The 25601-nt window shown below is 37.4% G+C and overlaps 2 protein-coding genes across 3 annotated transcripts in view; one reads left to right on the top strand and one right to left on the bottom strand.

The window, feature by feature from the left end:
* Positions 1 to 4870, top strand: part of TUBE1 (tubulin epsilon 1) — a 19680-nt gene extending 14810 nt beyond the window's left edge. For both annotated transcript variants that reach the window (XM_004455846.4, XM_012524211.4), the window contains 3 exons: positions 2090 to 2230; positions 2890 to 3064; positions 3408 to 4870. In XM_004455846.4, coding sequence (XP_004455903.1) covers positions 2090 to 2230; positions 2890 to 3064; positions 3408 to 3566 — 475 coding nt within the window. In that variant the 3' untranslated portion in view covers positions 3567 to 4870. The remainder of the gene's footprint in view (positions 1 to 2089; positions 2231 to 2889; positions 3065 to 3407) is intronic.
* Positions 4813 to 25601, bottom strand: CCN6 (cellular communication network factor 6). Its single transcript, XM_004455848.4, has 5 exons — positions 24990 to 25601; positions 14633 to 14930; positions 11115 to 11357; positions 6332 to 6525; positions 4813 to 5220 (listed from the first exon to the last, which is right to left on the bottom strand). The coding sequence occupies exons 1-5, from the start codon at positions 25035 to 25037 to the stop codon at positions 4939 to 4941; spliced, it is 1065 nt and encodes a 354-aa protein (XP_004455905.1). The 5' UTR covers positions 25038 to 25601; the 3' UTR covers positions 4813 to 4938.

Raw genomic sequence — 25601 nt, 5'->3', positions numbered from 1 at the left:
CAACCTGAATATTTCAATGCCAATTGAACTTCTTATAATCCTACTTGGTATATTTTGATTAAAAAAGATAATTTGTCAAGAGTTTTTGCTTATATAATGAAAATAGATTTTGTGGTAAAGGCTTGTTTTAAATTTGAAAAGTGTTACTGAAAATCTATAAGGAACTGAAAACATGTTAGACTTAAGGGAACTTGTCACAATGTTACGATCCTTGTGTTCATTTTATTTTTGCTTCTCCTGTACTAAAGATATTTCAAATCTATATATATGGACATATTTATCATTGATTAAGTGGTAATTTTTTAAAAAATTGTGCTATTAAAAAGCATAGTTTTAAAACTGTCTTAATTCCTTAAAGTTTCCAAACTTCTTTTGAGTTTGATTTATGTTATTAAATGTCCGTTCTGGACCTAGTCCATTTTTGTGAAAATAAAAATAATGAGCACATGTAAGAATGTATATGTTTCTTAAAATCACATATTTCTAATATAAATAAAGATAAGTATCCCAATAATTATAAACAGTTCCTTACTAGTTTTTATAATTTATGGGATAAGAAGATAAATCAAGAGTGAGTTTGCCTCACTCTTTTATATATTATATATATAATTGTTATATATTATAACATTTGTTATATATTATAACAATTATATAATGATTGTTAACCTTTTCTGAGTTTCCTCTTCTCATGAAATGTCTTCACCTTGACTCCTTAAAACTTCCCACCAAAATTTTGAACACAATAACAGGATTCATGAATCCCCAAAGCCCACCTGCCCCCTAGGGAGTCTTCATCCCTTCTGCTATAGGTTAATCAGAATATGAAGTAAGCTCCATTGGGGCAGAACATTTTTATTTTGATTGCTACTGGGTTCCTTGCACTTAGAATAGTACTTGGCATGTGGTAGGCATTTGATAAATACCTGTTGAATGAATAGGTAATTTAGTGTGATTTCTGTAGCTCTTCCCAGACTTTGTGCAGTTCCAGCACACACAGCTCTGGCTAGAATTATCTTAAGGGCCCTAACCATATTGGTATTAAATGGGATTTAAGAAATGGACTGTGGCTATATTAAGAACTGTGTGTTGTTAGATTGTTAGATATAATTTTTTTTTTTGCCACTTAACCATTATCTTGTTTTTAACAGGATAAAAAAACAATTGTAAGATCTCTCCCCTTTTTTGAACACTAGTACAGTTTCATCTTTTATAGGATAGCTTAATGTCCTCACATAGTTTCCCCTAATTCTTAACTAATTTCTGATGTAATATATTTTACAGAGACAAAGTAATCTTTTTAATGATATAGACCTTTAATTAGTTTTGATATTTCTGATACTACAAAATAGTTGAGTATATTGAATTAAGTAATAATGATACAATAAGTTTCAGAAATCAGTACTACGTAGAGCTCACTATTGCTTCAGTTAAGACATTGTAGCTGGGCGGCGGACTTGGCCCAGTGGTTAGGGAGTCTGTCTGCCACATGGGAGGTCCGTGGTTCAAACCCCAGGCCTCCTTGACCCATGTGCAGCTGGCCCAGCAACGCTGATGCGCGCAAGGAGTGCCGTGCCATGTAGGGGAGCCCCACGTGCAAGGAGTGCGCCCCGTAAGGAGAGCTGCCCAGCGCAAAAGAAAGTGCAGCCTGCCCAAGAATGGCACTGCACACACACAAAGCTGACACAACAAGATGACACGGCAAAAAGAAACACAGATTTTCATGCCTCTGACAACAACAGAAGCAGACAAGGAGACGCAGCAAATAGACACAGAGAACAGACAATTGGGTGGGGGGGGAAAGGGGAGAGAAATAAATAAGTAAAATAAATCTTTAAAAAAACAAAAAAGATATTGTAGCTGAAATCACCAACATTCTGCAGAAGCATTTCTTTTTTCAAAAAAATATAGATATTGCCTGATTTCCTCTCATATTTTTTATCAACATTACATTCAGAAAATGATAGCTGAGATTGGGCACATATTTGTGTGAAGTTTACTTACCTATAGATGACTATCTTTTCATTTTGTAGTTATCCATAGAAGAAAGTTATAATATTTTGTATAACCAGGGACTCTTTGATTGTTCTAGGTTGGATCAGATGTTTTCAGATGCCTTTAGCAAAGATCACCAGCTGATTCAGGCTGACCCCAAACATAGTCTCTACCTCGCCTGTGCCCTCATGGTTAGAGGAAATGTGCAGATTTCGGATCTTCGCAGAAATATTGAAAGGTTTATTTTAACATATTTCAAGATCATTTGTTATGTGTACTGCTTGTGACATTGTAGCATACTGGTTAAGACTGCCTCTCCAAATTCTAGCAGTACTACTTACTAAAATGTGACCTTGAAGAAACTGCTTAACCTCTCTCTGCCTTATTTTCCTCAAATATAAAATGACAATAATAGTACAATGTTATTATTTATGACTTTACATGACATATGGGAAGTCTTAATTTTGAAAATGTTCAGAAAATTTTAGCTGATTTTTTTTATTATCACCCATTATTACTATTGCTTCTAAATTCATGTCTTGCTATTTATTAACACTATATTTTTTTAAAAAAAACTACTCTGTTGAGTTGCAAAGTAATACCTTCATTTCCTGACCCCTCCCATATTTCTAATCTTAAGGAATGTATTTCTAGTTTTTTGAATCACCATCACAGTCAATATAATGTCCTCCTACTTTGTATCCCTTAGTTTGCTGTCATACCGTACCTTGAACTAATTTTGGTATTACTAATAGTAAAAAATAGATAAATTACATTATAAGCAAAGCAATTTTAATGATACCATCAGTAATGTCCTAGTTTAAGTAGCATAGGCTGCTGTATCATGGTAGACTTTTTCAATACCTGGATTCTTAACTTTAAAGTTTTGTATCTTAGATTAAAACCTTCTCTACAGTTTGTATCGTGGAACCAAGAAGGCTGGAAGACCAGCCTGTGTTCAGTACCTCCTGTGGGCCATTCCCATTCATTATTAGCTTTGGCAAATAACACCTGCGTGAAGCCTACCTTCATGGAACTGAGAGAGAGATTCCTGAGGCTGTATAAGAAAAAGGTATTTATGAATATACCTTTGTGACTATGTGTTTATTTTCACTATTTAAGGTATAGTCTTAAGAATTGCAGTATTTCAAATCTGTGGTGATCCTGTCTCCCATATCTGTTGGACTGATTATAATTGAAGAGGAGAGGCTTACTCATACTATGGTTACTCTAAATGAGAAATTTCATGAGTTTATAGGATTTAGGCAAAATAATTAGTTTGACACAAGTCCTCATTTCCCTTTTAAAGTTGAATGAACAGTAATCTTAATAAAGAGTATTTATTTACCTTACAGGATCACTGTATATATTAAGTTTCCTGGAATGATAAGCTTTATCCAATTTTTTATTTGTAGGCTCACCTTCATCACTATCTACAAGTTGAAGGGATGGAAGAAAGCTGTTTCACAGAAGCTTTGTCATCTTTATCAGCACTCATACAGGAATATAACCAACTAGATGCTACAAGAAGCATGCCTGTGCAAGATTTACCTAGACTGAGCATAGCTATGTAAATATGAAACCAAAAAAATGAAAATATATTTTTTTCTTAATTTCATCTTTTAGTCACCTTTCTCTTTCAGCATTTTTGTGATTCAAAAAGCCCAATTGTGTTTTTCATATTATCAAAAAGTATTTTTGTCTAAAAGAGTAGTTTCCATGTAATCACAATTTGTGAAATTAGTGAAGTCCCAGTACCTTAAGTGTTTATCTTCAGAAAAGTCCCCTTTTCTAAAACTGAGGGAAAAGTTCACTTTATAGTCTCATATTTAGGCATTTATACACTGATAATCATGCCTTTAATAAAAATCTTGTACAGATTATTTGTTTTTATTTATAACTCATATCTTCATCTTCTCTTTAAATGCTCCTGATTCTTTAAAAGTAGGAACAGGGAGTGAAAGAACACAATATAACTATTTCCATATAATATCTACTAACCTTTCAGGGGTTGGTTTTATTACATCAGTTAAGGAGGTTTTTTTTCTTTGGGTGACTACTTGTTTGCACTCAAAGGAATCACAATTCCTGTCTAGGAAAATTGTTCCAGTTACCATCATTTACAGTTTTAGTTTTTAACATTATTTTAAATCACTACTTACATTTCATATCCAAAGACTGATTTATCATTTAATTTAGGAATAATTTATTTTCAAGCCAAAACAATGTTTTGTGCTTTCTGCAAAAAAAAAAATTTTTGGCAAAGTAATGATACTATTCCTGGTCTTTATTTTGAAATTTTAATTTTTTATGGTATTTCATATAAAAAATTTTAGATTGTAGTTGTTAAGTATCCACAGAACTTTCATTTTCTCCTTCCCCAAAGAAATTTTAATAAACTGATACTCAGGATATGGCAGTGAAATCTGTATTTACACTTTAATTTATTGCTGTTCAAGGATTAATCCAGAATCGTGCTTACCCAGTAATGAGTATCATCTGATGGGAGCCTACACTACATTGTCAAAGTACAGATAACATTTTTAAGTTTTAATATGCTTTTATACATCTTCAACAAGTATACATCTCCAGATATTTTGGTAGAATAAGATGTTTTCTTGTAAATTATATAATTTTTCCACTAGATATGGAATGCATATTTGGGATCAAATATCACTGTATCATACAATGATAGGATATATTTTAGAAACAACGATTTTTTTTTCATGTGTATATATATTTTCTATGTTTTTTTTTTTTTAAAAGAACCTTTTATAAAGCTTATAATACCTTAAATACAGTGATGTGAGAAGAGCTAGGCATTCTTACTGTTTGGGACATTTATTTTTATAATCAATAAAATAGATTTGCCACCCTTTTTTAACAGCTCAAATTCTTTGGTGTGATGACATTACAGATCCTAACATTCTCTCATGGTTGCTTGTCTTATAGAATCTTAAGCTCAGAAAATATGTCTTCAGGATCTCTGCAATTCCTTTGACATACACAAGATATAATCCACAGCATCTTCCATTTAAATGACCCTTCATTTGGGCAATCAAATTGAATGGTAATCATTTTAGACTTATTAGGGATGCAGCATCTCTTATCTAAGCATCTTCCACAGAAAGTAGGTTTGTAACTCTGAGTACTTGAGCATCCAGAAAAAGCAAACTTTTCAGCCTTGGAGAGTTGAAAAGTAGGTTGGCATGTTTTGCCTTTGGGGATCTAAAAAGATACATGAAATACAGTCATACTTTGAATTGATTACAGTAGTTTAGAAAAGTGATACTATCTGGAACATTATGTAACGCAAACACACAAACACACGTGACTAATTATTTCCAGTGCTTTAATAGTAGCTGGCATTTACTGACTGGTGACATTTTTTCTTTACCACCTTTAAAATCTGTTCTCACCAGCAGTTTGTCCTCCCTATTCTTGCTCCATCATATAGGATCTAGTCCCCAGTATTTTTTGCCATCTACCCTTTCTCCAATCTCACAATAAGTGGAAATTTCTTAATTCTTTTTAATATCAAGGACCCTATCTTATTAAATGTTTATATTCCTAAAACTTAGCAAATTCCCTAACATATCTCAGACAGTTGGGTGGGTGGGTAGATGAATAAATAGCTTATCCTCTTAAAATTGAGTTGTCAACTTGCTAATAGGTAGGTAACTTGGGAATAGGAAGGATTTTGTAGCATTTCCAAAATTAACTCTGTTGGGACAGTCATCTTACCAGTTCTAGACATAGGACCAGTCCTAGTTGTACCAAGCAATCTTAGAGTAAATATTTTATCAAAGTCCTTTGGTAAGTTTACTTTCTAAACACAGCATTTTGGAAATAGTATGATCTTCCTTCAAGTTGGTAATATATAACTAGAAGCAACCTCTTTGATGTTCATAAGGTAGTTTTAGTAATTATGATGTAGCAACCACAGTCTTTTATCCATTGCCTTATTCTACCAAGTAAAATTAATACAGAAAAAGGAAGTTAACATCTGAAAAGGATCTACCCTTAAAGAACAATACACATGTTGGGGCACCACAACAAACAAATCAGGCTGATCAGGACCCACATTATTAAATGGTTAGAGTATCTAGGATGAACAGGTTAATGTGACCTCTCTACTTGGTAAAAGTTTCCCTGCAGAGTACAGTTAGATTAATAGCTGCTTTCCTCTTAGTTTGACTTTGACTTATAATGAGGATGTTTCTCTCTATAAGAACCCAAAACCACTACACCATTCCCCTTTCTGAAACACATACACTCTCAGCTCTCAAGCTTCAGGAGTCTCAGTATTGAAATCTAAGTTGAACATAATTAAACTTACCTTTACCATCTTTGTTATATTATTGTTGCAAGGCTGAATATAACACAGTCTTTTCTCTTTTCTCATTTCACAGTTGTTATTTTCATTGGTTACCCTGTTAGATATTCCCATCCCACATGTTCTGGAGCATGGGGTCCACTTCGTTGCCTGCACAAGACATTTTCTTTTCCAAATAAGTGGGAGGTTCCTATAAGCTATAATGGGGGGGGGAGGGGAAAGAGTACATTTGTACACATCTATGTATTTGTGTGAAGAGATTTTAATCATTTTTAAGATAATCTGAAATAATAGTTTATATAATGTAATTCAGAGTGAAAAAAAATTATGGTCTAATTCATTGTTCTATCTCCCTTTTTCCCACTTCCCAGATTATCTTTCAATCAAGTTTTACAGTGCAGTTTCTTAGGAAGAGTAAAAATACTTTATCTTGTGAAAAACTCAGTAAATTTATCCATTTTTTCTTTCTGCTTAGCCCACCCTCTGAACACTAAACCTGAGCTAATATTCTAATTGATATCTGCCTTTTCCCTGGTTTTTGCCTTACTCTTGATACTGTTTCCAACAAACATTGAAGTAGATATTAGTAGGATTAGGGAATGCAAGATGTTAATCAGAATGTTTGGTCTTAATGTTAAATTTAATATGTTAAAAACTAAAATACAAAAATTATAGTTGACATTTAGACTATCATGAGACCAGTTATTTTTCCTCCACTTGTTTTAATCTAGTCTTTTAGAATATTCTCTGAAGAATTGAAGTAAAATTACACTGAGCTATTTAAATAATTATTATATACTAAGTCATTGTAAATGTGTAATCCATTTCTCTCAGCTTAATTGTCACATTGCTTATGGTATCAGGCCCATGGTATCACCACCACCCCTTGGCTAGCCATTTCTAATCTCATGAAAGAGATAGGGAATGGGTGGATGACTGGATCTATAGATGGGTGATGAACACACAGATCCCCTCCACTGTCTGCTGCTTTAAGAGAAATGGGGATGGGGAAATAAATAATGAAAATATATAAAGAGGGCATAATAATTCTATCCAATTCCATGTAAACCCATTGGGAGCTTCTTATGCTACTCATGAATAAATCAGGTCCTTGATTTGTTTTAAGCAAATTACATACTGCTTTATTGTCTCAAGGCATTTTCTTAAGGTTAATGTGCATCCCAAAATGGATGCTTTGGGAATAAGCTTGAGTCTGTAGTAGAAACATAGCAAAATTCCAGATACATTACTTCAAAAAATGTCAATTTAGCACTCTAAAAGATGAAGGGGAAAAAATGTCTTTTTGACAAAAAAAAAATCAGTTGCTTTGAATTATATATTATCATGTGGCCTCTCTCTAAGCCAAACTCAGCATATAATCACACTACCTTCCCCCACCCAGGGTGGGACATGACTCCCAGGGATGAGCTTCCCTAGTACTGAGGGATTATTACCAAGTGCAAACTAGCAATGCATCTGGAAAAAGACCTTGACCAAAAGGGGGAAATGGCAAATACAAATGAGTTTTTTGGCTAAGAGACTTCAAAGGGAGTCAGGAGGTCATTCCAGAGGTGGTTACGCTCATGCACATCTCAGTAAAATCTCATTGACTGCCACAGTAAACAGTGCCTCAAATAGTGGGCCTCCTGAGGGCTCTTGAGATATCCAGAAACTATAATCAGGCCAGACAGCTCAGGAATTTGCCACCCTATCAGTGGGTTTTACTTTGGAATTTATGCTCCCCGGTGTAACAGACTCATTTATAGGTCCTGTACACCTGGCTCTTCTACCCCTTTTATTTGAACCTATAATTAGCACTATACTTGATAAATATATATCCAAGAAGCTTTAATCTTTGATCCATCCATGCACCATTTGAGCCCTGATTTTCAATAGAGTTGCAACACCTCTCTGGTTCATTGGATTCACCTAGTACAACTAACAAGAAGATAATGATGGACAATGTCCATCCCAAGGAAGCGAGAGCCTGCAACTGCAAGCAAGATAGTTCCATCCATCTGTTCCATGGGATCTAAGCTCCCTCTCAATAAGAAGCAGAGTGGGCATCACCATCCCCAAATCCTCAAGATTGGGGAAGGAAAATGGACTGAAGTACACTTCTTGTACTACGATATACTTATTATTATTCTAGTAATGGAAGAACTGTTATCATTGATATAAAGGCAGTGGCCACCAGAGGTTCTGAGGGATGGGAGAGGGAAGAATAGGTGTAATATGGGGCATTTTCGGGACATTGGAGAGGTCCTGGGTGACATTGCAGTGGCAGATACAGGTCATTGCATATTTTGTCATAACCTACAAAATTGTGCAGGAGAGTATAAACTACAAAATGTAATCCATAGTTAGTAGCAATATGTCAATATGTGTTTGTAACACATTGTAGCAAATGTACCACACTTAAGAGATGCTATTGATGTGGAAAAGTGGGGGAGGGAGGAGGGAGGAGACGGGAGGGGGCCCTATGGGAATCCCTTATATTTTTAATGGAATCTAAAGTTGCTTTAAAAATAAAAAAATTATTATAAAAAAAGAAATATGTATTATCTTTGAATTAAATGATACTGCTTTCAGTTTTATAGTAGTAGAATCTTGGAATTGCACATAGAACTGAGGGAGAGGAAGCAGAAACATGAAGATACCTGGAAAGTAGACAGCAGTTTTAAGACCTCAATGCAGGAAGCAGACTAAAAGCCTGGCACACATCTGCAATAAATAAAGGTAGGTTAGATTATCACACTACCAGTACCCCACTTAAAGTTAAGCCAAGAATGCAGTTTTGAGATTTAACATTCATTAAAAAGCAAGACAAAGAGATTTTAAAAGTAAAAGCTTAGTGTTTTGTGAGGATTAGAGAAAAGCAGGAAGCATTATTTCATTACATGCTTTATACTGACCAAGCAAAAACTAGATTCCAATCACAGGCCATCTGGAATTAGCTAAATATATAAACTACTATCATAAATATATCTTTTAAAGTATGTGCTTTTGTTATTGTAGTTACTTTTAAAATCAAAACACCTGTTTGGGCCCATAGATAAAGTTTCACAGTTAAGCAGAGAAAAGACCTTAGAGAGAATGAAGATAAATTTCCTGAAACATATCTAGGCCTAAGTAACAAATATCAATGAGTACCTGGGGGAGATTTTGTCATTTTTTGTAGCAAAGCCCTAGTTCTAAGAATGAATAATGCCAACCCCCATCCAGGCTCTAACTCCCTGAAACTCCCCTAAAACTGCTCTAATTCTATGAATGAGACCAACTTGAACCTGATTCAGAGAGCTTTCCTTGTGGAAAACCCTGCTCTAAATAAAGTAATCTCTTTCACCAGGGAGGCTCACATATGGGTTCCAAGGAGAGTCTTAGATTAGAGTCACTCAGATCCAAAAGCAGAAAAGTAACTGCTCCTACACTCTGAAAAAAGAACACTTTGTGGAGCAGATGTGGCTCAAGTAGTTGAGCACCCACCTCCTACATGGGAGGTCCCGGGTTCAGTTCCCAGGGCCTCCTGAGAAAACAACAACAAGCAAAATAATGAGAAAAGCAACTCAGGGAAGTTGATGTGGCTCAGTGGCTGAGTGCCAACTTCCCACATACAAGGTTCAGGGTTCAATCCCCAGCCCTGTACCTCAAAAAAAAAAAAAAAAAAAGCAGTTTGAATTATAATTTCAGAGGTTTTAGAGCATTAGTGTTGTCATGCTATTAATTTAATAACTATGTTGAATGCAAATTAACCACAACCTGGTAACATTTTTTCAAATTTAACTGACATAATTAGAGTCCCTGAGGATATTTCTTTCATAGAACTGGTATTGCTTTTATTAAATATCCACATAAATAAATTTAGGATTTTTTAGCATATACAAAACTATTTTGTATTTCCATGGCACTTTCATCCATTAAGCTCTAAACATCAAGGAAAAAAGCATTCTTAGCTTCTGGATGAGAACACCTGTGAATAGAAAGCAGATACCAACATTATCCCTTTCAAGCCCTTCCTTATTTGTTCTGGATTTTCTGGCATTTTTAAAGCTCCTATCCCCAAAATACTTTACCACTTATGGTGTCAACTTAGAGCAAGTTTATGAATATTTTTAAACTTACTGTAAATGGTCAGATGCTCAAAGTGATTAATAAAGAATCTAAATTCCTTTCTCTCACTACTTAAATACCTGAGTGATGTACTTTTAAAAAATGTGCATATTTACATAGAGAGAGTGAGAGAGAGAGATTGACAATTGTTGAGCTTCATTTTCAGAGTGAAAGAAATAATTTTATGTCAGTAGTTTTCTATTTTTAGAAAATTTTTAAGTAGAAAACGTGGCAGTCTTTAAATAAAATTTTTAATCAGTAGCCTTCCATTTCTCCTTGTATCATATAGAAAAGTTGCCTTTGAAAAGTTTTGGAATTAGATAGTTCAAACTTCTTGCCCATAATAATACAAATAAGAGTTTTTCCAGGATACATGTGAACATTTGGTCAATTTTCCTGAGAAGAAGTTAAGTGGGAATAAGCAGAGGTAGTGAGATTTTTAGAAAAATTTCCTGATCTAATATAACTTTTAAAAACTAGAATATTTTACCAGAGAAGTCTAAAACATTATAAATTTTCCTTTTCATATATTTAGAATTCACCTGCTTGAGGCAAAGATTGAGTAGTATGGCACATGCAAACTAAATCTCACACTGCCCATGAATCTATAAGGAACGTGAAGGAAGATCGCTAAGAGTCATACATGAGAAATATACGAGTGTTCTTTTATGAGCACCTGGCATTGTTTTGTAGCTTGTTGAGAGCTGCTGTTGTAATGGTCCCAGGCCACAGTTTGATTGATCAGACTTCTTTCCACCTTTAGCCCTAGAGCAGTGACTGTCAACCAGCTTTGGTATGAATAAAGGCGTGCATCCAATGGCCCCACTCACACAGAGGCAGCTGAAAAGGGGATTGGGCTGAAACACTTGACCGTTATGATAGTGTACCTTGTTGAACTCACATCCGACAGCAAAAAGGTCTGAAAAGAGAAGAAAACAAAGAAAATACAGCCTGGAATAGGCTAAACTTGCAGTTATAAACCTATGAGGAAAATGCTGTCTCCTTTATGAGGTATATTCTCAATTTCTTAGGCTCCATTTGGAACTCCTTCACAAAGCATCTGTAGATAATAGATAAAAATGAAGCATCTTCAGTATATTCCAGGCTATAAGTTTCAAGCAGTGGTCACTTTCAGAATTAAGAACAAGGAAAGGCCCTGTTCTGGAGTATAGTTAATTTTTTTAAAGCATGAATATAGCAGTGAGATAATATTTATAAATCTGAGAGATGGGTTGTAAATTTGTACTTGTAAGACCTGAGGTTTCTCTAGATGTCCAGCAACAGGCTAGGATATATTCTCAGAAGTCAAGATAAACAAATGACAAGAAACCATAATTTAACTAGACTACTGCAAAGTTATTTTTTTTTGTTAAGAGAAAAAGAATAAACTTGTTTTTCACTTCCTCTGAGGAGTATTTTTGAGACTTCCAGGGAATTCGCAAAGTCAGAACTTTTCACAATACTAAGATGTGATCTGCCCTTTTCACTGTGCTGACATTTGCACTGAGTGCAGAAGCAATGGTGGCTAAAACTGCTAGCACCTTAATATGAATCAAGGCAGTGCTTCCAAATTGTACAGGTAGTCATCGTGTTCTTCATAGCCACGTACTTGTACTTTTTTTTTAAAAAGCCAGTTTTACTGAAGAATGTCCTTGACATAGTAAAAGAGTATTAATTTTATTAAATTTTGACAAGTGAAGTACATGTCTTTCTAATATACTGTGTGATAAAATGGGAAGTATGGGTATATGGGTAAAGCATTGGTACACACCAAGATATAATAGTTGTCTTAAGGAAAAGCACCTGAACTGGCCACTTTTTAGTGGTAATTTTACTTGAAGAAATGACTGGCATCATTAGCTGTATTTATTCAGACTTGGTATTTGACAGACATTTTCTTGAAAACGTAAAGAGTGAGCCTGTTACCTCAAGGAAAACAGCCAGCAATTGTAGAATTTGAGATTTCAAGCAAAATTAGAATTTTGGAAAGCTCGTGTCCACCCCTGAGATCTTGAAAGCTACCCAATATGTAGGCTTTTTTTGGTGAAATTGGTGGATATGTTAACTGATATTTTTTTAACATTTTATATTTAATGTATCAACATTTGGAAGATGTGTATACCTCAGGAAACTGATATTTTCCAAATGACCAATACATAAAACTACAAAATTATAGATGGGTTAAAAGCTCTTTCCAAGTACAAATTGGCCAGTGGATTCTAGAATTTTTTCTTGTCCTTGGCACTCAACAATTTGACTATATGTGTCTGGGATGTTTATCTTTGAGTTTATTCTGTTCGGGGTTCATAGGTTTCTTGAATGTGCATATTTATTCCTTTATTAAATTGGGGAAATTTTCGGCCCTTATTTCTTTAAATATTCCTTCTACTCCTTTCTTTCTTCTCCTTCTGGGACTCCCATAATACTTACATTAGTACCCTTGATGGTGTTGATGGTGTTGATGGTCTCTTAGTAAATTATTTATTTTGGAAAATATTTTTTTCATGAATATTTTATTTCTGTTAATATGCAGTGGGTTTATTGTTATTTTTAATGAATGAATTAATAATAAATATTTTAATAAATATTTTTAAATTTCTAATACATTAAATATTAGTAGAAATAACCCACATGAAGGAAAGCTCTTTGGGTCCTCAATAATTTCTAAGATTCTAAAGGGATCCTGAGACAAAAAGAGTTTTAAAATCATTGTTTTAGATTATGGATTGGCAAACTTTTTCTGTAAAGGGCAGAGAGTAAATATCTTAGCCAACTGTGTTTGTCACTTAGACTCTTTGTACTTGAATGAGCATAGATATCTTCCAGAAAAGCACTGTTTACAAAAACAAGCTGGGGGCCTCGTTTGTCTGCCCCAGTGATGGATTACCACATCCCCATCCTTGTGGCTATGCTCTGTTAAAACGCTCATCACAATGTATGTGAAATTATTTGCGGAAAGATCCGTCTTACACAATAAACTTTGACTCTATGAGGGACAGAGCCTATATGTCTTTTCCCTGCTATGTCCCTGGCTCTGGGCCACTGTGCCTGACTCAGTAGTGACTGCTCAATAAGTGTTAGGTTAATGAAATAACTTGCCTTATTTGGGAGAAAGGGATGTCCTGGATGCCAGAGTCTTGGATAGATCATATTTTCCATATAGAATTCTCCTAATCATACTATGTAATGTGTTTGGAAGCCTACTGCACACTAAGCATTGTGCTAGGTATTTTAAGTTTATGTCATTATCTCATTTGATCCTCCTAGCAACTCTATAAGATAGGAGATATATCCTAGGCACAAGAGGTTAAGCAAACAACTTGCTCAAGTTCACTCAACTAGTAAATTGAACCATCAGAATTTGAACCCAGCGCCTACCTTCTTAACCAGGATGGAGCTGTTCTGGCAAGGGCAAGAGGCATCAAGTTTAAACGGCTCTGCGCTTTCAGTGAGTCTCCAAAGGGCACTCTCATTCCATACTCACAACCAAACTTTTGGTAGTAATTTGCCTTCCCATTTAAACTTCTCTAGAGAGTGACTAAACTGCCCAGTGGATATGAGTATTAGCAATTCTCTTTTTTAAACTAAGTCACTTGGCATCTTGAATTATTGTCAGTGCATTGTAGGTTTACATCATCTGAATCAGTCTCCAAAAGAGTCACAAAGCTGAGGGGCAAGCTGTGATATGGAATAACCCACCTGCTTTTACACAAATCCTCTGTGGTGAAAAGTGCAGAAACTCAATGGTTAGTGGAGGAGGCTGAGATTAAAGTAGTATGTCTGAACAGTTAATATGTATCCTTACATTTTAAGCAAGTTGATGTTTTAGTTACAGAAAAGGCCAAATAAAGATTGTTTTTGACAGTTTTAATAAAAGCTTTCATTCTGTGGCACTTTAAGAAGTCAGACTCTATTGACTTAAGTTCTTCTATTTTCTATCATTCAGGCACTTACCTAAGTGGAACTGCAAGATCTCTGAAACGTGACAAAAATCAGAAGTTTCTGAACATGTGTAAGCATCTGCTAATTTTACATGGTGTCCAATATGGAGTCAATCCCATTGTCATGTGGAAACTATAAACTGACCTCATGTTTATATTTGGGTCATATTTACTTATCATTCCAAATTAACAAGTGTAGAAGAAAATTCTCTCTAGACTCAACCTTTTGAACCATCCAGAAGAAGACACTTACATGCACACACTCCAGTCTCGTACTTTGGCCTATCTGCTGAGTAGTCGCAGTATAGCCCTTTGTGGGGGTCACAGACGTCAGCTTCATTGCAGATGTCCCCTGATTGCTTGGCACAGATTTTACAGCATCCGCAGCCATCCCTCACCAAGCTTACTCCAGGAGGGCAACTGGGCTTCTGATGCTGGCATTTACAGGGCCAGTGACAAAACTGCTTACGTTGATGCACTTCAGATACTTCTCCAGACCTTCCTTCAGGAGTTTTATCTAATGGTCCAGTGTCCTGTGCCCTGCAGCAGAACTTTGTTTGATAATAAAGGTAATAGTGTTAGAAATGGCTTCTCAAGCTACTTCCAGAAGTCTGATACAAATACAAGATTTCCCCAAACAGGTAGAACAGTGTGGTGAAATGAAATAATATTTATCAGCATTTGTCATAATTCATGACTCACTTTTTTTCACCTGACTTCCACAGATCACACTTAGTTCTCTTATTTGCCTGGCTGCGCTGTCTCAGACTCTTTTGCTGGTTTCTTATGCTCCTGATATCTAAACATTGGAACCCTTGTGGCCAAGACCTTGCCAGGATCTTCATTATTAACACGACCAAAAATAAATTCCCAATTTTCTCCTCCAGTTTATTCTTCCATACACATCCCTATTTGAGCAAATTTCAACTCCATTTTTCCAAAATAACTTGAGGTCAGGATATTCTTGATTCTTTCACATTTTACATCCAATCCCATCAGTAAATTCTGTTGGTTACATTTTTAAAATATACTCACTCTGTTCATTTCTTAATACCCCCCCACTGCTACCATCATGATCTACACCACCAAGATTTTTCACTTGCATGATAACAACAGCCTCCTAAAGGTTCTCCTTGCTTTCCCCCTTTGTCTTCTATACTCTCCACTCAGCATCCAGAAAGATACTTTTCAAATATAAAATAGTTCATATCACTCCTTTCTGATAGAGTGTCTTCCCCATGGCTTCCATTTTATGTAAAATCCAAAGGACCTTCCAAGGCCCTCGATCTGATCTGCTCCATATCTTACGTCACCCACTACAACCCACCCTCTTGCTTGCTCCACTCTAGTCACACTGCCCTCCTTGTTCTTTGTATACTCCACACATGCTCTTCCCCCAGGTATCTTCATGGCTCACTCACTTTCTTTAGGTCTCAAGTTTCATCTTATCAGAGAGGCCCTCCTTGACCATTTATATAATTTAGCATCTCCGCCCTTTCCCAATAACTCTACCTTATTACGTATTTTGCTTATTTATTTTCTGAGTTCTGTATCAAGAATGTGCAATAAATATTTATTGAATGAAAGAGCATGGTACTTCCTATGTGCCAGATACTTTACATGATTATCTCATTTAACCTTCAAACAACAGCAAATAATAGTTATCCCCATGTGGTAGGCAGAATAATGGACCCACTCCCCCAAAGATGGCCATGTCCTAATCCCCAGAACCTGTGAATATGGTACCTTCCATGGAAAAGGAGACATTGCAGATATGATTAAGTGAAGGATTTTGAGATGAGATTACCCCGGATTATTCAGGTGGACCCATGGTAATCACAAGAGTCAAAAGGGAGAGAGAAGTTGCAGAAGCAGAGGTTGGAGCAATGCACTCGCTAGAAGGGGTCATGAGTCAAGTTATACAGGCTCCCTCTAGAAGCTGGAAATGCTAGAAATAGATTCTCCCCTAGAGCCTGAAGGAACATGGTCCTGCTGACATATTGATTTTAACCCTTTAATACCTATTTTTAGACTTCCGACATCCAGCACTGTTATTTGTTTTAAGCCACTAAATTTGTAGTAATTTGCCAAACCAACAAAAGGAAACAAATACACCCATTTTATAAATGAGGGCCCAAAACTTAGATTACTTAACCTGCCCAGGGTCACATATCAAACAGTAGAAGAGATTTAAGCCCAGACTGGCAGATTCCAAAACTTGGGCTCTCAAACTTTCCTCTTCTTCCTTTCGTAGTCCAAGTCCTACCACAAGCCAGCTTTGGTACTGAACAAATCATTTAAGCTCTGGATCTGTGTCTCCTCTCCAGTCTAGACTTTTCCCCTTGAGTTTATCACTCACTAATTGCTATGGAGTATAGCTACTTCGATGTCCCATGGCACCTCTCCCCAGCCAACTACTTCTCAGCCAGCAGTCTTCTTTTAGGGAATGGTGTTACCATCCACTCAGTTCCCCAGGCCAGGAGGCCGAAAGCCATCCCTGACCCCTCTCTCTCTTTTACCCTTCACGCCTGAGTGTCATTGACTTACAGGAATGGTCCAAGCTCCTAACACAGTATTCAGGGCGCTCCACATCTCTTGCATTCCTTATATGACTTCTGTGCCATCAAATTTAAGTACTCACAGTCCCCTGGATATATGATGCTGTTCCCTCTGTCTGGAACATTCTTCACCTTACCCCACCTCTTCCTTGCCTCATTATCCTTCAGCACTCTGTTTAGAAATAACCTTTTTCAGAAATTGTCCTCTTGTGCATGTCTTTGTATTGAAGTTATCTGTCCTTGTGCTTGCCCCACTAGGTGTAAAGCTACTCAACCTCAGGTTCATTTGTTGGTATACTTGCAGCACCTAGCACGGTGCCTGTCAAATAGTTTATGTAATGAAGTCTTAATAAATATTTGTTGAATGGAACTGAAGGCAGTTGGACTGAGATTTCAAAATCTAAGCCTCTTTCCAACTGAAACCACTCTACATTTAAAAGTGTCAGTATGAAATTCTACCATTAAAACCTCAGCCTTTTTTTCGTGGCACTGGTAAGACATGTGCCCCAATAAGGAGTAAAATTTTTGGCTATTATTCAAAAGTTGAATGCACACCATAAGAATAGATTTTGATAGGGAAGATAGAACAGCGCTGGGCTTCTGAAGAAGGAACAGGGGAAAAGGAAATACAAAAGTGGAGAAAGAAGTAGAACCAGGAGGCCAGAGACCTCAAAGATAATTTTGCACACTTTCCAATCTTGCACAGGTTCAGCCAAGGTTACCTTCCTGTCAGGTTTACTGGCCATCTAGGCTCATTTGTGGGGTCCCTTCAGTCCTCCTCTTCTCCCATCACTCAGTGCTGTTTGCTTCTCCCTCCTAATCCTCTACTATGCCTTAGCTGTCCTGACACCAGCCTTCCCCTCACCCCAATTCTCTCCCTACCTCCCAACATACTTTTCAATCTCCTTTGCAGGCTCCTGTTCCCCTGAATTTGTCTTATATTGAGGCTTATTGGTATTTCCCGGAGTCATGACCTTGTGTAATGTTCTCCTCACTCTACACTGTCTGTCTCTTGGCAATCTCATATACTCCTTTGCCTTCTATTTCCACCCTATGCAAGATTCCAAACTAAGCTTCCAGCTGGGGTTCCTCACTCAGCTCTAAACCCATATAACCGACCTCCTATAGGACCTCTCCACTGGGATGTCCAATAGGCAAAACTTGTGTCCAACCACATTATCTTTCTGCCCAGACAGCTTCTTGAAATATGGAATCAGGAATGTAGGCATCGTCCAGGTCATCTCCTGCTCCCTCACCTCCCACGGCCAGTCAGTCACTACTCTTGCTTATTCTAACATCCTAATAGCTCTAGAACAAAGTGACTTTTTCACACTCTCACTGCTGCTGCCTAAGTACTATTGCAATAAGTTGTTGACTGGCCTTGCTCTCTTAAGAATGAGTTCTCAAGTGCATCTACCACATCACTGCTGGAAGGATCTCTTTAAAACACCTATCTAGTTGCTTTACTCTTCTCCTTTCCTTAAAGCCCATCAGATGCTCCCTGTTGTCTACCATATACAATGAAAACTTCTGTGCATGATATCTAAAGTCTTTTCAGTTCTGGTTCACACCTACTTCTCTAGGCCTTAGCTCTCATCACACTCCTCCTAGGCCTTGCAGCCTTCGAGGTACACCATGTCAGTTCTCTTTCATGCTTTCTCTATTGAAATGCCCACTCTCAAACTTTCCTACCAGAGGTATGCCTTGTTTATCTTTCAAATATTGAAGCATTTTTATATAGTTCTAGGTAGTATTTACCACTTCCTCCCTACCTGTGCTCCCATTGTATCCCAGCATAGCACCAATGATATTTTATAGGATTACTTCTAAACAGCCAGTCTCTCTATTAGACAAACTCTTTGAGGACAGAACTGTTACCGGATTTTATCTAGGTTCTTGGCTGTGCTGTAGAAATGAATTTCAAGAGCACGCTGAGTGAGTTAGGTCAGTAATTTATTCAGGTAGGGAGGGAAGAGAAATGGGAGAAAATAACAGAGCAGGGGTTCCAGGTAGAGAGGAAGGGAGTGAAAAGGATAAAGAGGGTTGATTTAAAAGCTACAATTCCCCATTATAGATTATAAATGCCCAGGTTTACTTGTGTGGCCACATGGCAGAGGAAAAACAGCAAGAGCGGCACACAGAGTGTAGGAATGGGTCCAGAGGCAAAAGAGCAGGGTGAGAGAGCTCTCCAGCCTCACAGTCTGCTTTATAACTATTAATTATTCCATCCCTTTGCTCATGGCAGGGGAGGGGTTCCAGCTGTTTGTTGTTTTGATTGATCACCCCACCCATCAATCCTCCAGTGAGGACCCAAAGATAAAAGTCCCTAGGGAACATCTAGGGCTTTTCTTTGCATCCAGAAAAATTCTTTGTTCTGCATAGCAGAATCTTGGGGATGGGGGTTTCCAGCAGCCATCTTGAGGGTTACTGATGTCCATGTGCGCTCTCTGCCAGGTTCCAGATCCATCCATTAATTCCCTATCTTACTAGCCTGCTTCAGAACCACATAATAATTTTGTTTTTCCCTTCGCAGTATAGGATATCTAGTAAAGTAAATGCTCAACAAAATGTTTATGGGTGCGTGAATGGGGGAACTCTCCCTAATTTCTCTGCAGCATTTACAACTATAATGAACCTAGTAACTTGAAACTTACTTTTCCCTTGAACAATGTGTTGTTCTGAAACAATACATTTTCTAAGATTGTTTGTTTCTCTGACTATACTTTCTGCCATATGCATGTTTGTTCTTTTTCTCTATGAGATACTTACACAAAACATATCACTAATTACTGAAATCAGTGGCATCTTAAGGAGCAGAGAGGTTTTCTGAAGAATATAAAAAAGGGCTAAGTCATAACTACAACAATAATTGTCATTCTAGTTTATTAACAGATAAAATTTAATACGTGCTTGGTATGTCATGCACATTGATAAGAACTTTACATGGATTATTTCGTTAAAAGTACATTATCTCCTAGGGACACATAACAACTAACTGCAATGTGGAACCCTGGATTGGATCCTAGAGCAGAGAGCATACATTAATGGAAAAACTGGTAAAATCCAAGTAAAGGCTGGAGTTTAGTTAGTACTAATGTACCAGTGTCTGATTTTAGTTTGGACAAATGTACCATGGTAATGTAAAATGTTAACAGAGGGGAAATGGATGAGGGTATATGAGAAGTTTCTGCACTATCATTGTAACTTTTCTGTAAATTTAAACTTATTCCAAAATTAAAAGTTTGTTTAAAAAAGAAAGTTATAGCTACATCATTTGACCATGGAATATTAGAGAAATGAAAAGGAATGAAGTATTGATATATGTTACAACATGAATGAACCTTGAAAGCATGACAAATGAAAGAAACCTATTACAAAGACCACATACAGGGAAGCGGACTTGGCCCAGTGGTTAGGGCATCCGTCTATCACATGGCAGGTCCGTGGTTCAAATCTCGGGCCTCCTTGACCCATGTGGAGCTGGCCCATGCGCAGTGCTGATGCACGCAAGGAGTGCCGCGCCACGCAGGGGTGTCCCCCGCGTAGGGGAGCCCCGCACGCAAGGAGTGCGCCCCGTGAGGAGAGCTGCCCAGAGTGAAAGAAAGTGCAGCCTGCCCAGGAATGGCACCGCCCACACGGAGAGCTGACACAACAAGATGATGCAACAAAAAAAAGAAACACAGATTCCCGTGCCGCTGACAACAACAGAAGTGGACAAAGAAGAACACGCAGCAAATAGACACAGAGAACAAGACAACTGGGGTGGGGTGGGGTGGGAAGGGGAGAGAAATAAGATAAATAAATAAATCTTTTAAAAGAAACAAACAAACAAACAAAAAAGACTACATAGGATTGCATTTGTGAAAGACCAGAATAGGCAAATCCCTAGAGACAGGAAGATTAGTTGCTGCCTAGGGCTGGGGAGGTTTGGAGGAAATGGGAAGTGACTGCAAATAGGTACAGGGTTTATTTTGGGGGTGATGAAAATGTTCTAAAATTGGCTATACTGATGGTTGCATAAATCTGTGAATATATCGAAAACCACTGAATTGTACTCTTTAAATGTGTGAATTGCATGGTATGTGAATTCTACCTCAACAAGGTGGTTATATAGTCTTAAAATAATAAGGTAACCCTCCAAGGAGAGATGAGACACACAAACTATTTTACTTTTGGCAGTGTAGCAGGAGGAGGATTAGCCACTATAGAAGCAGGTAAGAAGAAAAGACCTAAAATATGAATAACTTCTCCAAGACTCATTGTAGATTTGTATGACAGTTTACAATACCTGGGAGCTGCAGACAAAAAGGGAATTGGCAACCATCTGCCAATTCTTTTCCAAGAACTCCACAGGAGTTCCTCAAGAAAGATTTGGAGCAGGGCAGGATAATTGGGAGAGTCCTTCTCTGTGGTGGTACAGGCATGTAGGACCTAAGTCTGAAGGTAGAGCAGGAGAACAGGTAGTAATCAGCCTGAGCTCTGGACTCTGCAGGAATACATGGTAGCACTTATGAGCTGCTGGGCAAGGGGCAGGAAACCCACCTATACTCCAGATCCTGCATGGAGGACAAAGCGGAGATTGCTTCTGGGAGAGGGACACAGATGCTAAAAAGCACAAGCACACAGGGCCTGCCTAAAACCTAGGCCTGATCTGGAAAACCAAAATATTTCTCCCACCACCTCAAACTCAGGAAATAAAAAGCTCAAACCCAGTTCAACTGCGGACTAGATAAGGGTTTCTCAACATGGGCATTATATTTTGGGCTGAGTAATTCTGTGTTGGTGAGAACTATCCTGTGATAGATGTTTGGCAGCATTCCTAGATTTTACCCACTAGATGTCAGTAGCGCTCCCCCAACTGCAACAGACAAAAATTTCTCCAAACATTGTCACATTTTACATGGGAGTAAACTGACCCCAGCTGAGAACCACTGGACTAGATCAACTCAACTCCCAAAATTAATGGCCTAAGAGAAGAAGTGTGGCAATTTCTAGGGGTGGGGATTGTATTTACCTCAATCTCTACTGTTCTTTTTTACATTCAATGTCCAAGAGTCAAACAAAAATTACAAAACACAAAAAATATGACCCATTTTCAGGAGAGGAAACAGTCCTTAGAACTGACAAAGAGGTGGCTTAGATGTTAGAATAATTAACCAGAGGTTTAAATTAACTATTATAAATATTTAAAGGATCTAGGTGAAAGGGCAGACAACATGTGTGAACAGAATGGGAATTTAAACAGAGAGATAGAAAGTATGTTTTTAAAGCCAAAGGAAAATGCTAGAAATAAAGATGGTGTTAAGCATGAATGATTTTTCTTCAGTAGGCTCATCAGTAGACTGCACACAACAGAGAAATAGTGAACTTGAAGATTGGTCAGTAGAAATTACCTAAACTGAGATACAAAGAAAACAGAAAGAGAAAAAAATATTCAACAGAACATCCAAGATCTTATAGACAATTTAAAATTGTATAGCACACATGTAACTAAAGTTCCAGAAAGAGAAGAAAGACAAAGAGAGAGACACACAAAAAGAGAGAGGGGAGGGTGACACAAAGGAAATATTTGAATAAAGGCCAACCATTTTCCAAAATTCATGGAAGACAACAAACCATAGAACCAAACATCCCAGTTATTCCAACAGGATAAAATTTAAAAAACCATAGCCAAACTTTGAAAAACAAAGAAAGGATAAAGAAAAAATCATGAAAGCTGCCTGAGAAACATTACATAGAGGAAAATAATAAGATTAGATCTGACTTCTCATTAAAAAAATAAAACTTTAAAAAAGGAGGTGGGGGAGCCCAAAGACAATAGAATGACATCTTTGAAGGGCTGAAAGGAAGGAAAAGAAAAATAACTGTCAATCTAGAATTATAGATCCAGGGAAACTATCCTTCAAAAATGAAGGTAAAATAAAAAACATTTCCAGGTAAACAAAAACTGATAAAATTTTATTGCTAACAGACCTGACTCTTAAGAAATACCAGGGAAGCGGACTTGGCCCAATGGATAGGGCATCCGTCTACCGTATGGGAGGTCTGCAGTTCAAATCCCAGGCCTCCTTGACCTGTGTGGAGCAGATCTGGCCCACGTGCAGTGCTGATGCATGCAAGGAGTGCCATGTCACGCAGGGGTGCCCCCCGCATAGGGGAGCCCCATGCGCAAGGAGTGCACCCTGTAAGGAGAGTCGCCCAGCGCTAAAGAAAGTTCAGCCTGCCCAGGAATGGTGCCATACACACAGAGAACTGACACAGCAAGATGACGCAACAAAAAGAAACACAGATTCACGTGCCGCTGACAACAACAGAAGCAGACAAAGAAGAACGCGTAGCAAATGGACACAGAGAACAGACAACTCACGGGCGGGGGGAAGGGGAGAGAAAAATAAATAAAATAAATCTTTTAAAAAAAAAGAAATATCAAAGGAATATTTTTGTTCTGAAGAGAAATTATAGATGGCAACTCAGAAATAGAGGGAGAAATAAATAGCCCTGGAAATGGTAAAAAATGTTGATAAATATAATGGAATATGATATATATATATATATAATCTTTTCTTCAGGTATATTTTGATTGTTTATTTTCAAATGCATATCTCAAAACAACAAAAGGCTTGCCAGAATGGTGCAATAGAAAGAATAAGGGTTTTGACAACAGATCTGAACTTCAGTATAGCTTCATCACTTGTTAGCTCTGTGATCTGAGATAACTTAGATACATACTATTTGATCTTTGGGCCTCAATTTCCCAAAAAGTGGAGATAAAGGATCCACCATGCAAGGCAATCTTGAGGATTAGAACTATTAATGACTGAAGTGCCTCCCACAGTGCTTGGCACATAGCAGATGTTCAATTACAGTGGGTATTATCGGACCCTTCAAAAATTTATTATAGCAATTTAAGCACAAAAGAATACTTTCTCACTGTCCTGTTTCTTTGTTTTTGTTTTTCATTTTGGAGTGGTGGTCAAATTTTCTCTTTTTTAACAGAGGTATTTCTATATTAGAATATTTGCTGTTCAAAAATATGTAGTTGTTCTCAGCTCACAATAGAGAGGCTTTTTCTCAAGGATAGTGGAGAAGATACAGAGCCCCACTTCCACTGAGAAAACATGCTGCTCCACATAACAGCAGCAAGGAGAGCCTGTCACTGACATTGTTGGGATGAACTATTTGAAATCTTAATGCTCTCCTCATATAACAATTTTCAGTTCCTTCTTTTTAAGATACTTTTACTACCTTCTATCCCCCATCAGCTATGAACTCACAATTTTCAATGAATTCTAAACCACCACAATATTTCAAAAGCTCTGCCCATTGTGCAGGCAATAACCACCACCATATCAGTCAATCAATCACCCTGTTTTAATTCTCTTATTTAAAAATACGAAGGCAGTGAATTGCTCCCATTAAACTAAGATTCCTCTTGGGTTGTTGCTTGAAATATTTCAGTCTCCATGTTCTGATTCCCTTTCATGAAAAGCAAAAAGCACATGTGCTGAAAAAAAGAGTAATAGAATCTAAAAGATGTAAATGTTTGTTCCCAAGTTCTTCTTTCAAACAAGGGCAGGCTTAACTGAAGTAGATTGTTGTCAAAATCAGTTTTTCCAGCAGCCCTTGGTAATTTTGCAAATAACTATGGAAAGTTGAGCCCTATCCTGGAACCCTCAAGAAGAAGCACTCTTTACTCCACCGTGCCAGCAGGACTGCAACTTCCCAAATAAGCGGTGTGTGTTTTATTCCAATCAAAAAAAAAAAATACACATATATATATATAAACATCTGGGGGCTGTTCAAACATACTAAAAGTAGGATTAAGTGGCATTACCCAAAAAGGAAAGATGCTTTACACTTCTTTCATGAAGCCAATAAGCTAAAACAGAACCTTATTACGAGTAGAAAATGGCTCTCTATTTCTCGTGAACTATTTCCTCAAGTAATTTACCCTCCTTCTTCCCCCATCTTTATTTTTTTTTAATTTGTGACCTGAAGAAATAAGGACTGTAAGAATCTCCGGAAGGCAAAGAGTGACAAGAGAAAACTTACCTGAGACAAACTGGTGATGAGAAGAGCGGAGAAGAGGAGCCTCTGCATTTTCCTGAGGAATGTGAAGCAAAAGTGGGAGATAGAGAAGTCTGAACTTGCTCATTGCTCCCGGTACACAAAGCTCTCCTCTGTCTTCTCAGCAAACCCGTCTCCTCAGCAGAAGAACACACACGCCTCCACCTCAGACGCTACTAACTTTGTGCTCATGAATTCAGGTTGCACTTTCATTTTGAGGATCAGTTTTAATACCCTGCTTATTTTCATGTGACTCTTTTAATATTTACCCTTACAATTAGCATGGACAGTGTCAGGAGAGCGTGAATGCTCTCCTCCTGGGGAAAGGAAGGGTGGCGGATCAAGTAGTGGCTTTTCTTCAAGTGACTAGAAATTTGGGTCTGCCCTTGGGCAGATGGTGACGTTATATTCATTTACCTTCCTTACCCTCAGCCTTGCAGCTCTGTGCTTGCTGCTCCAGAAACTTTCTGTGGTTCTTTCTTTTCTCCCCTTAGCCCTCGAGCACATAGTACTAGCCTGGTGGCTCCCCATAAAACTCCAATCACAGCCTGCCCTTGTGTTTTCCCCTTCACATCAATAACAGGTTTCCAAAGGACG

The sequence above is a fragment of the Dasypus novemcinctus genome, chromosome 11 (genome assembly GCF_030445035.2).
Source record: "Dasypus novemcinctus isolate mDasNov1 chromosome 11, mDasNov1.1.hap2, whole genome shotgun sequence".
NCBI lineage: Eukaryota > Metazoa > Chordata > Mammalia > Cingulata > Dasypodidae > Dasypus > Dasypus novemcinctus.
This window is presented reverse-complemented; position numbering and strand designations above follow the sequence as displayed.

What these genes read in the sequence shown, in the direction of transcription:
- CCN6 (XM_004455848.4), bottom strand. Translation starts at nt 25,037, where the DNA reads ATGCAGAGGCTCCTCTTCTCCGCTCTTCTCATCACCAGTTTGTCTCAG. An exon ending in CGAGACTGGAGTGTGTGCAT is followed by an intron (nt 11,358 to 14,632) that starts GTAAGTGTCTTC and finishes TTCTCTTTTCAG; the next exon opens with ACCTTTTTGCTGTCGGATGT. An exon ending in ATATAACAAAGATGGTAAAG is followed by an intron (nt 5,221 to 6,331) that starts GTAAGTTTAATT and finishes GTATCTTTTTAG; the next exon opens with ATCCCCAAAGGCAAAACATG.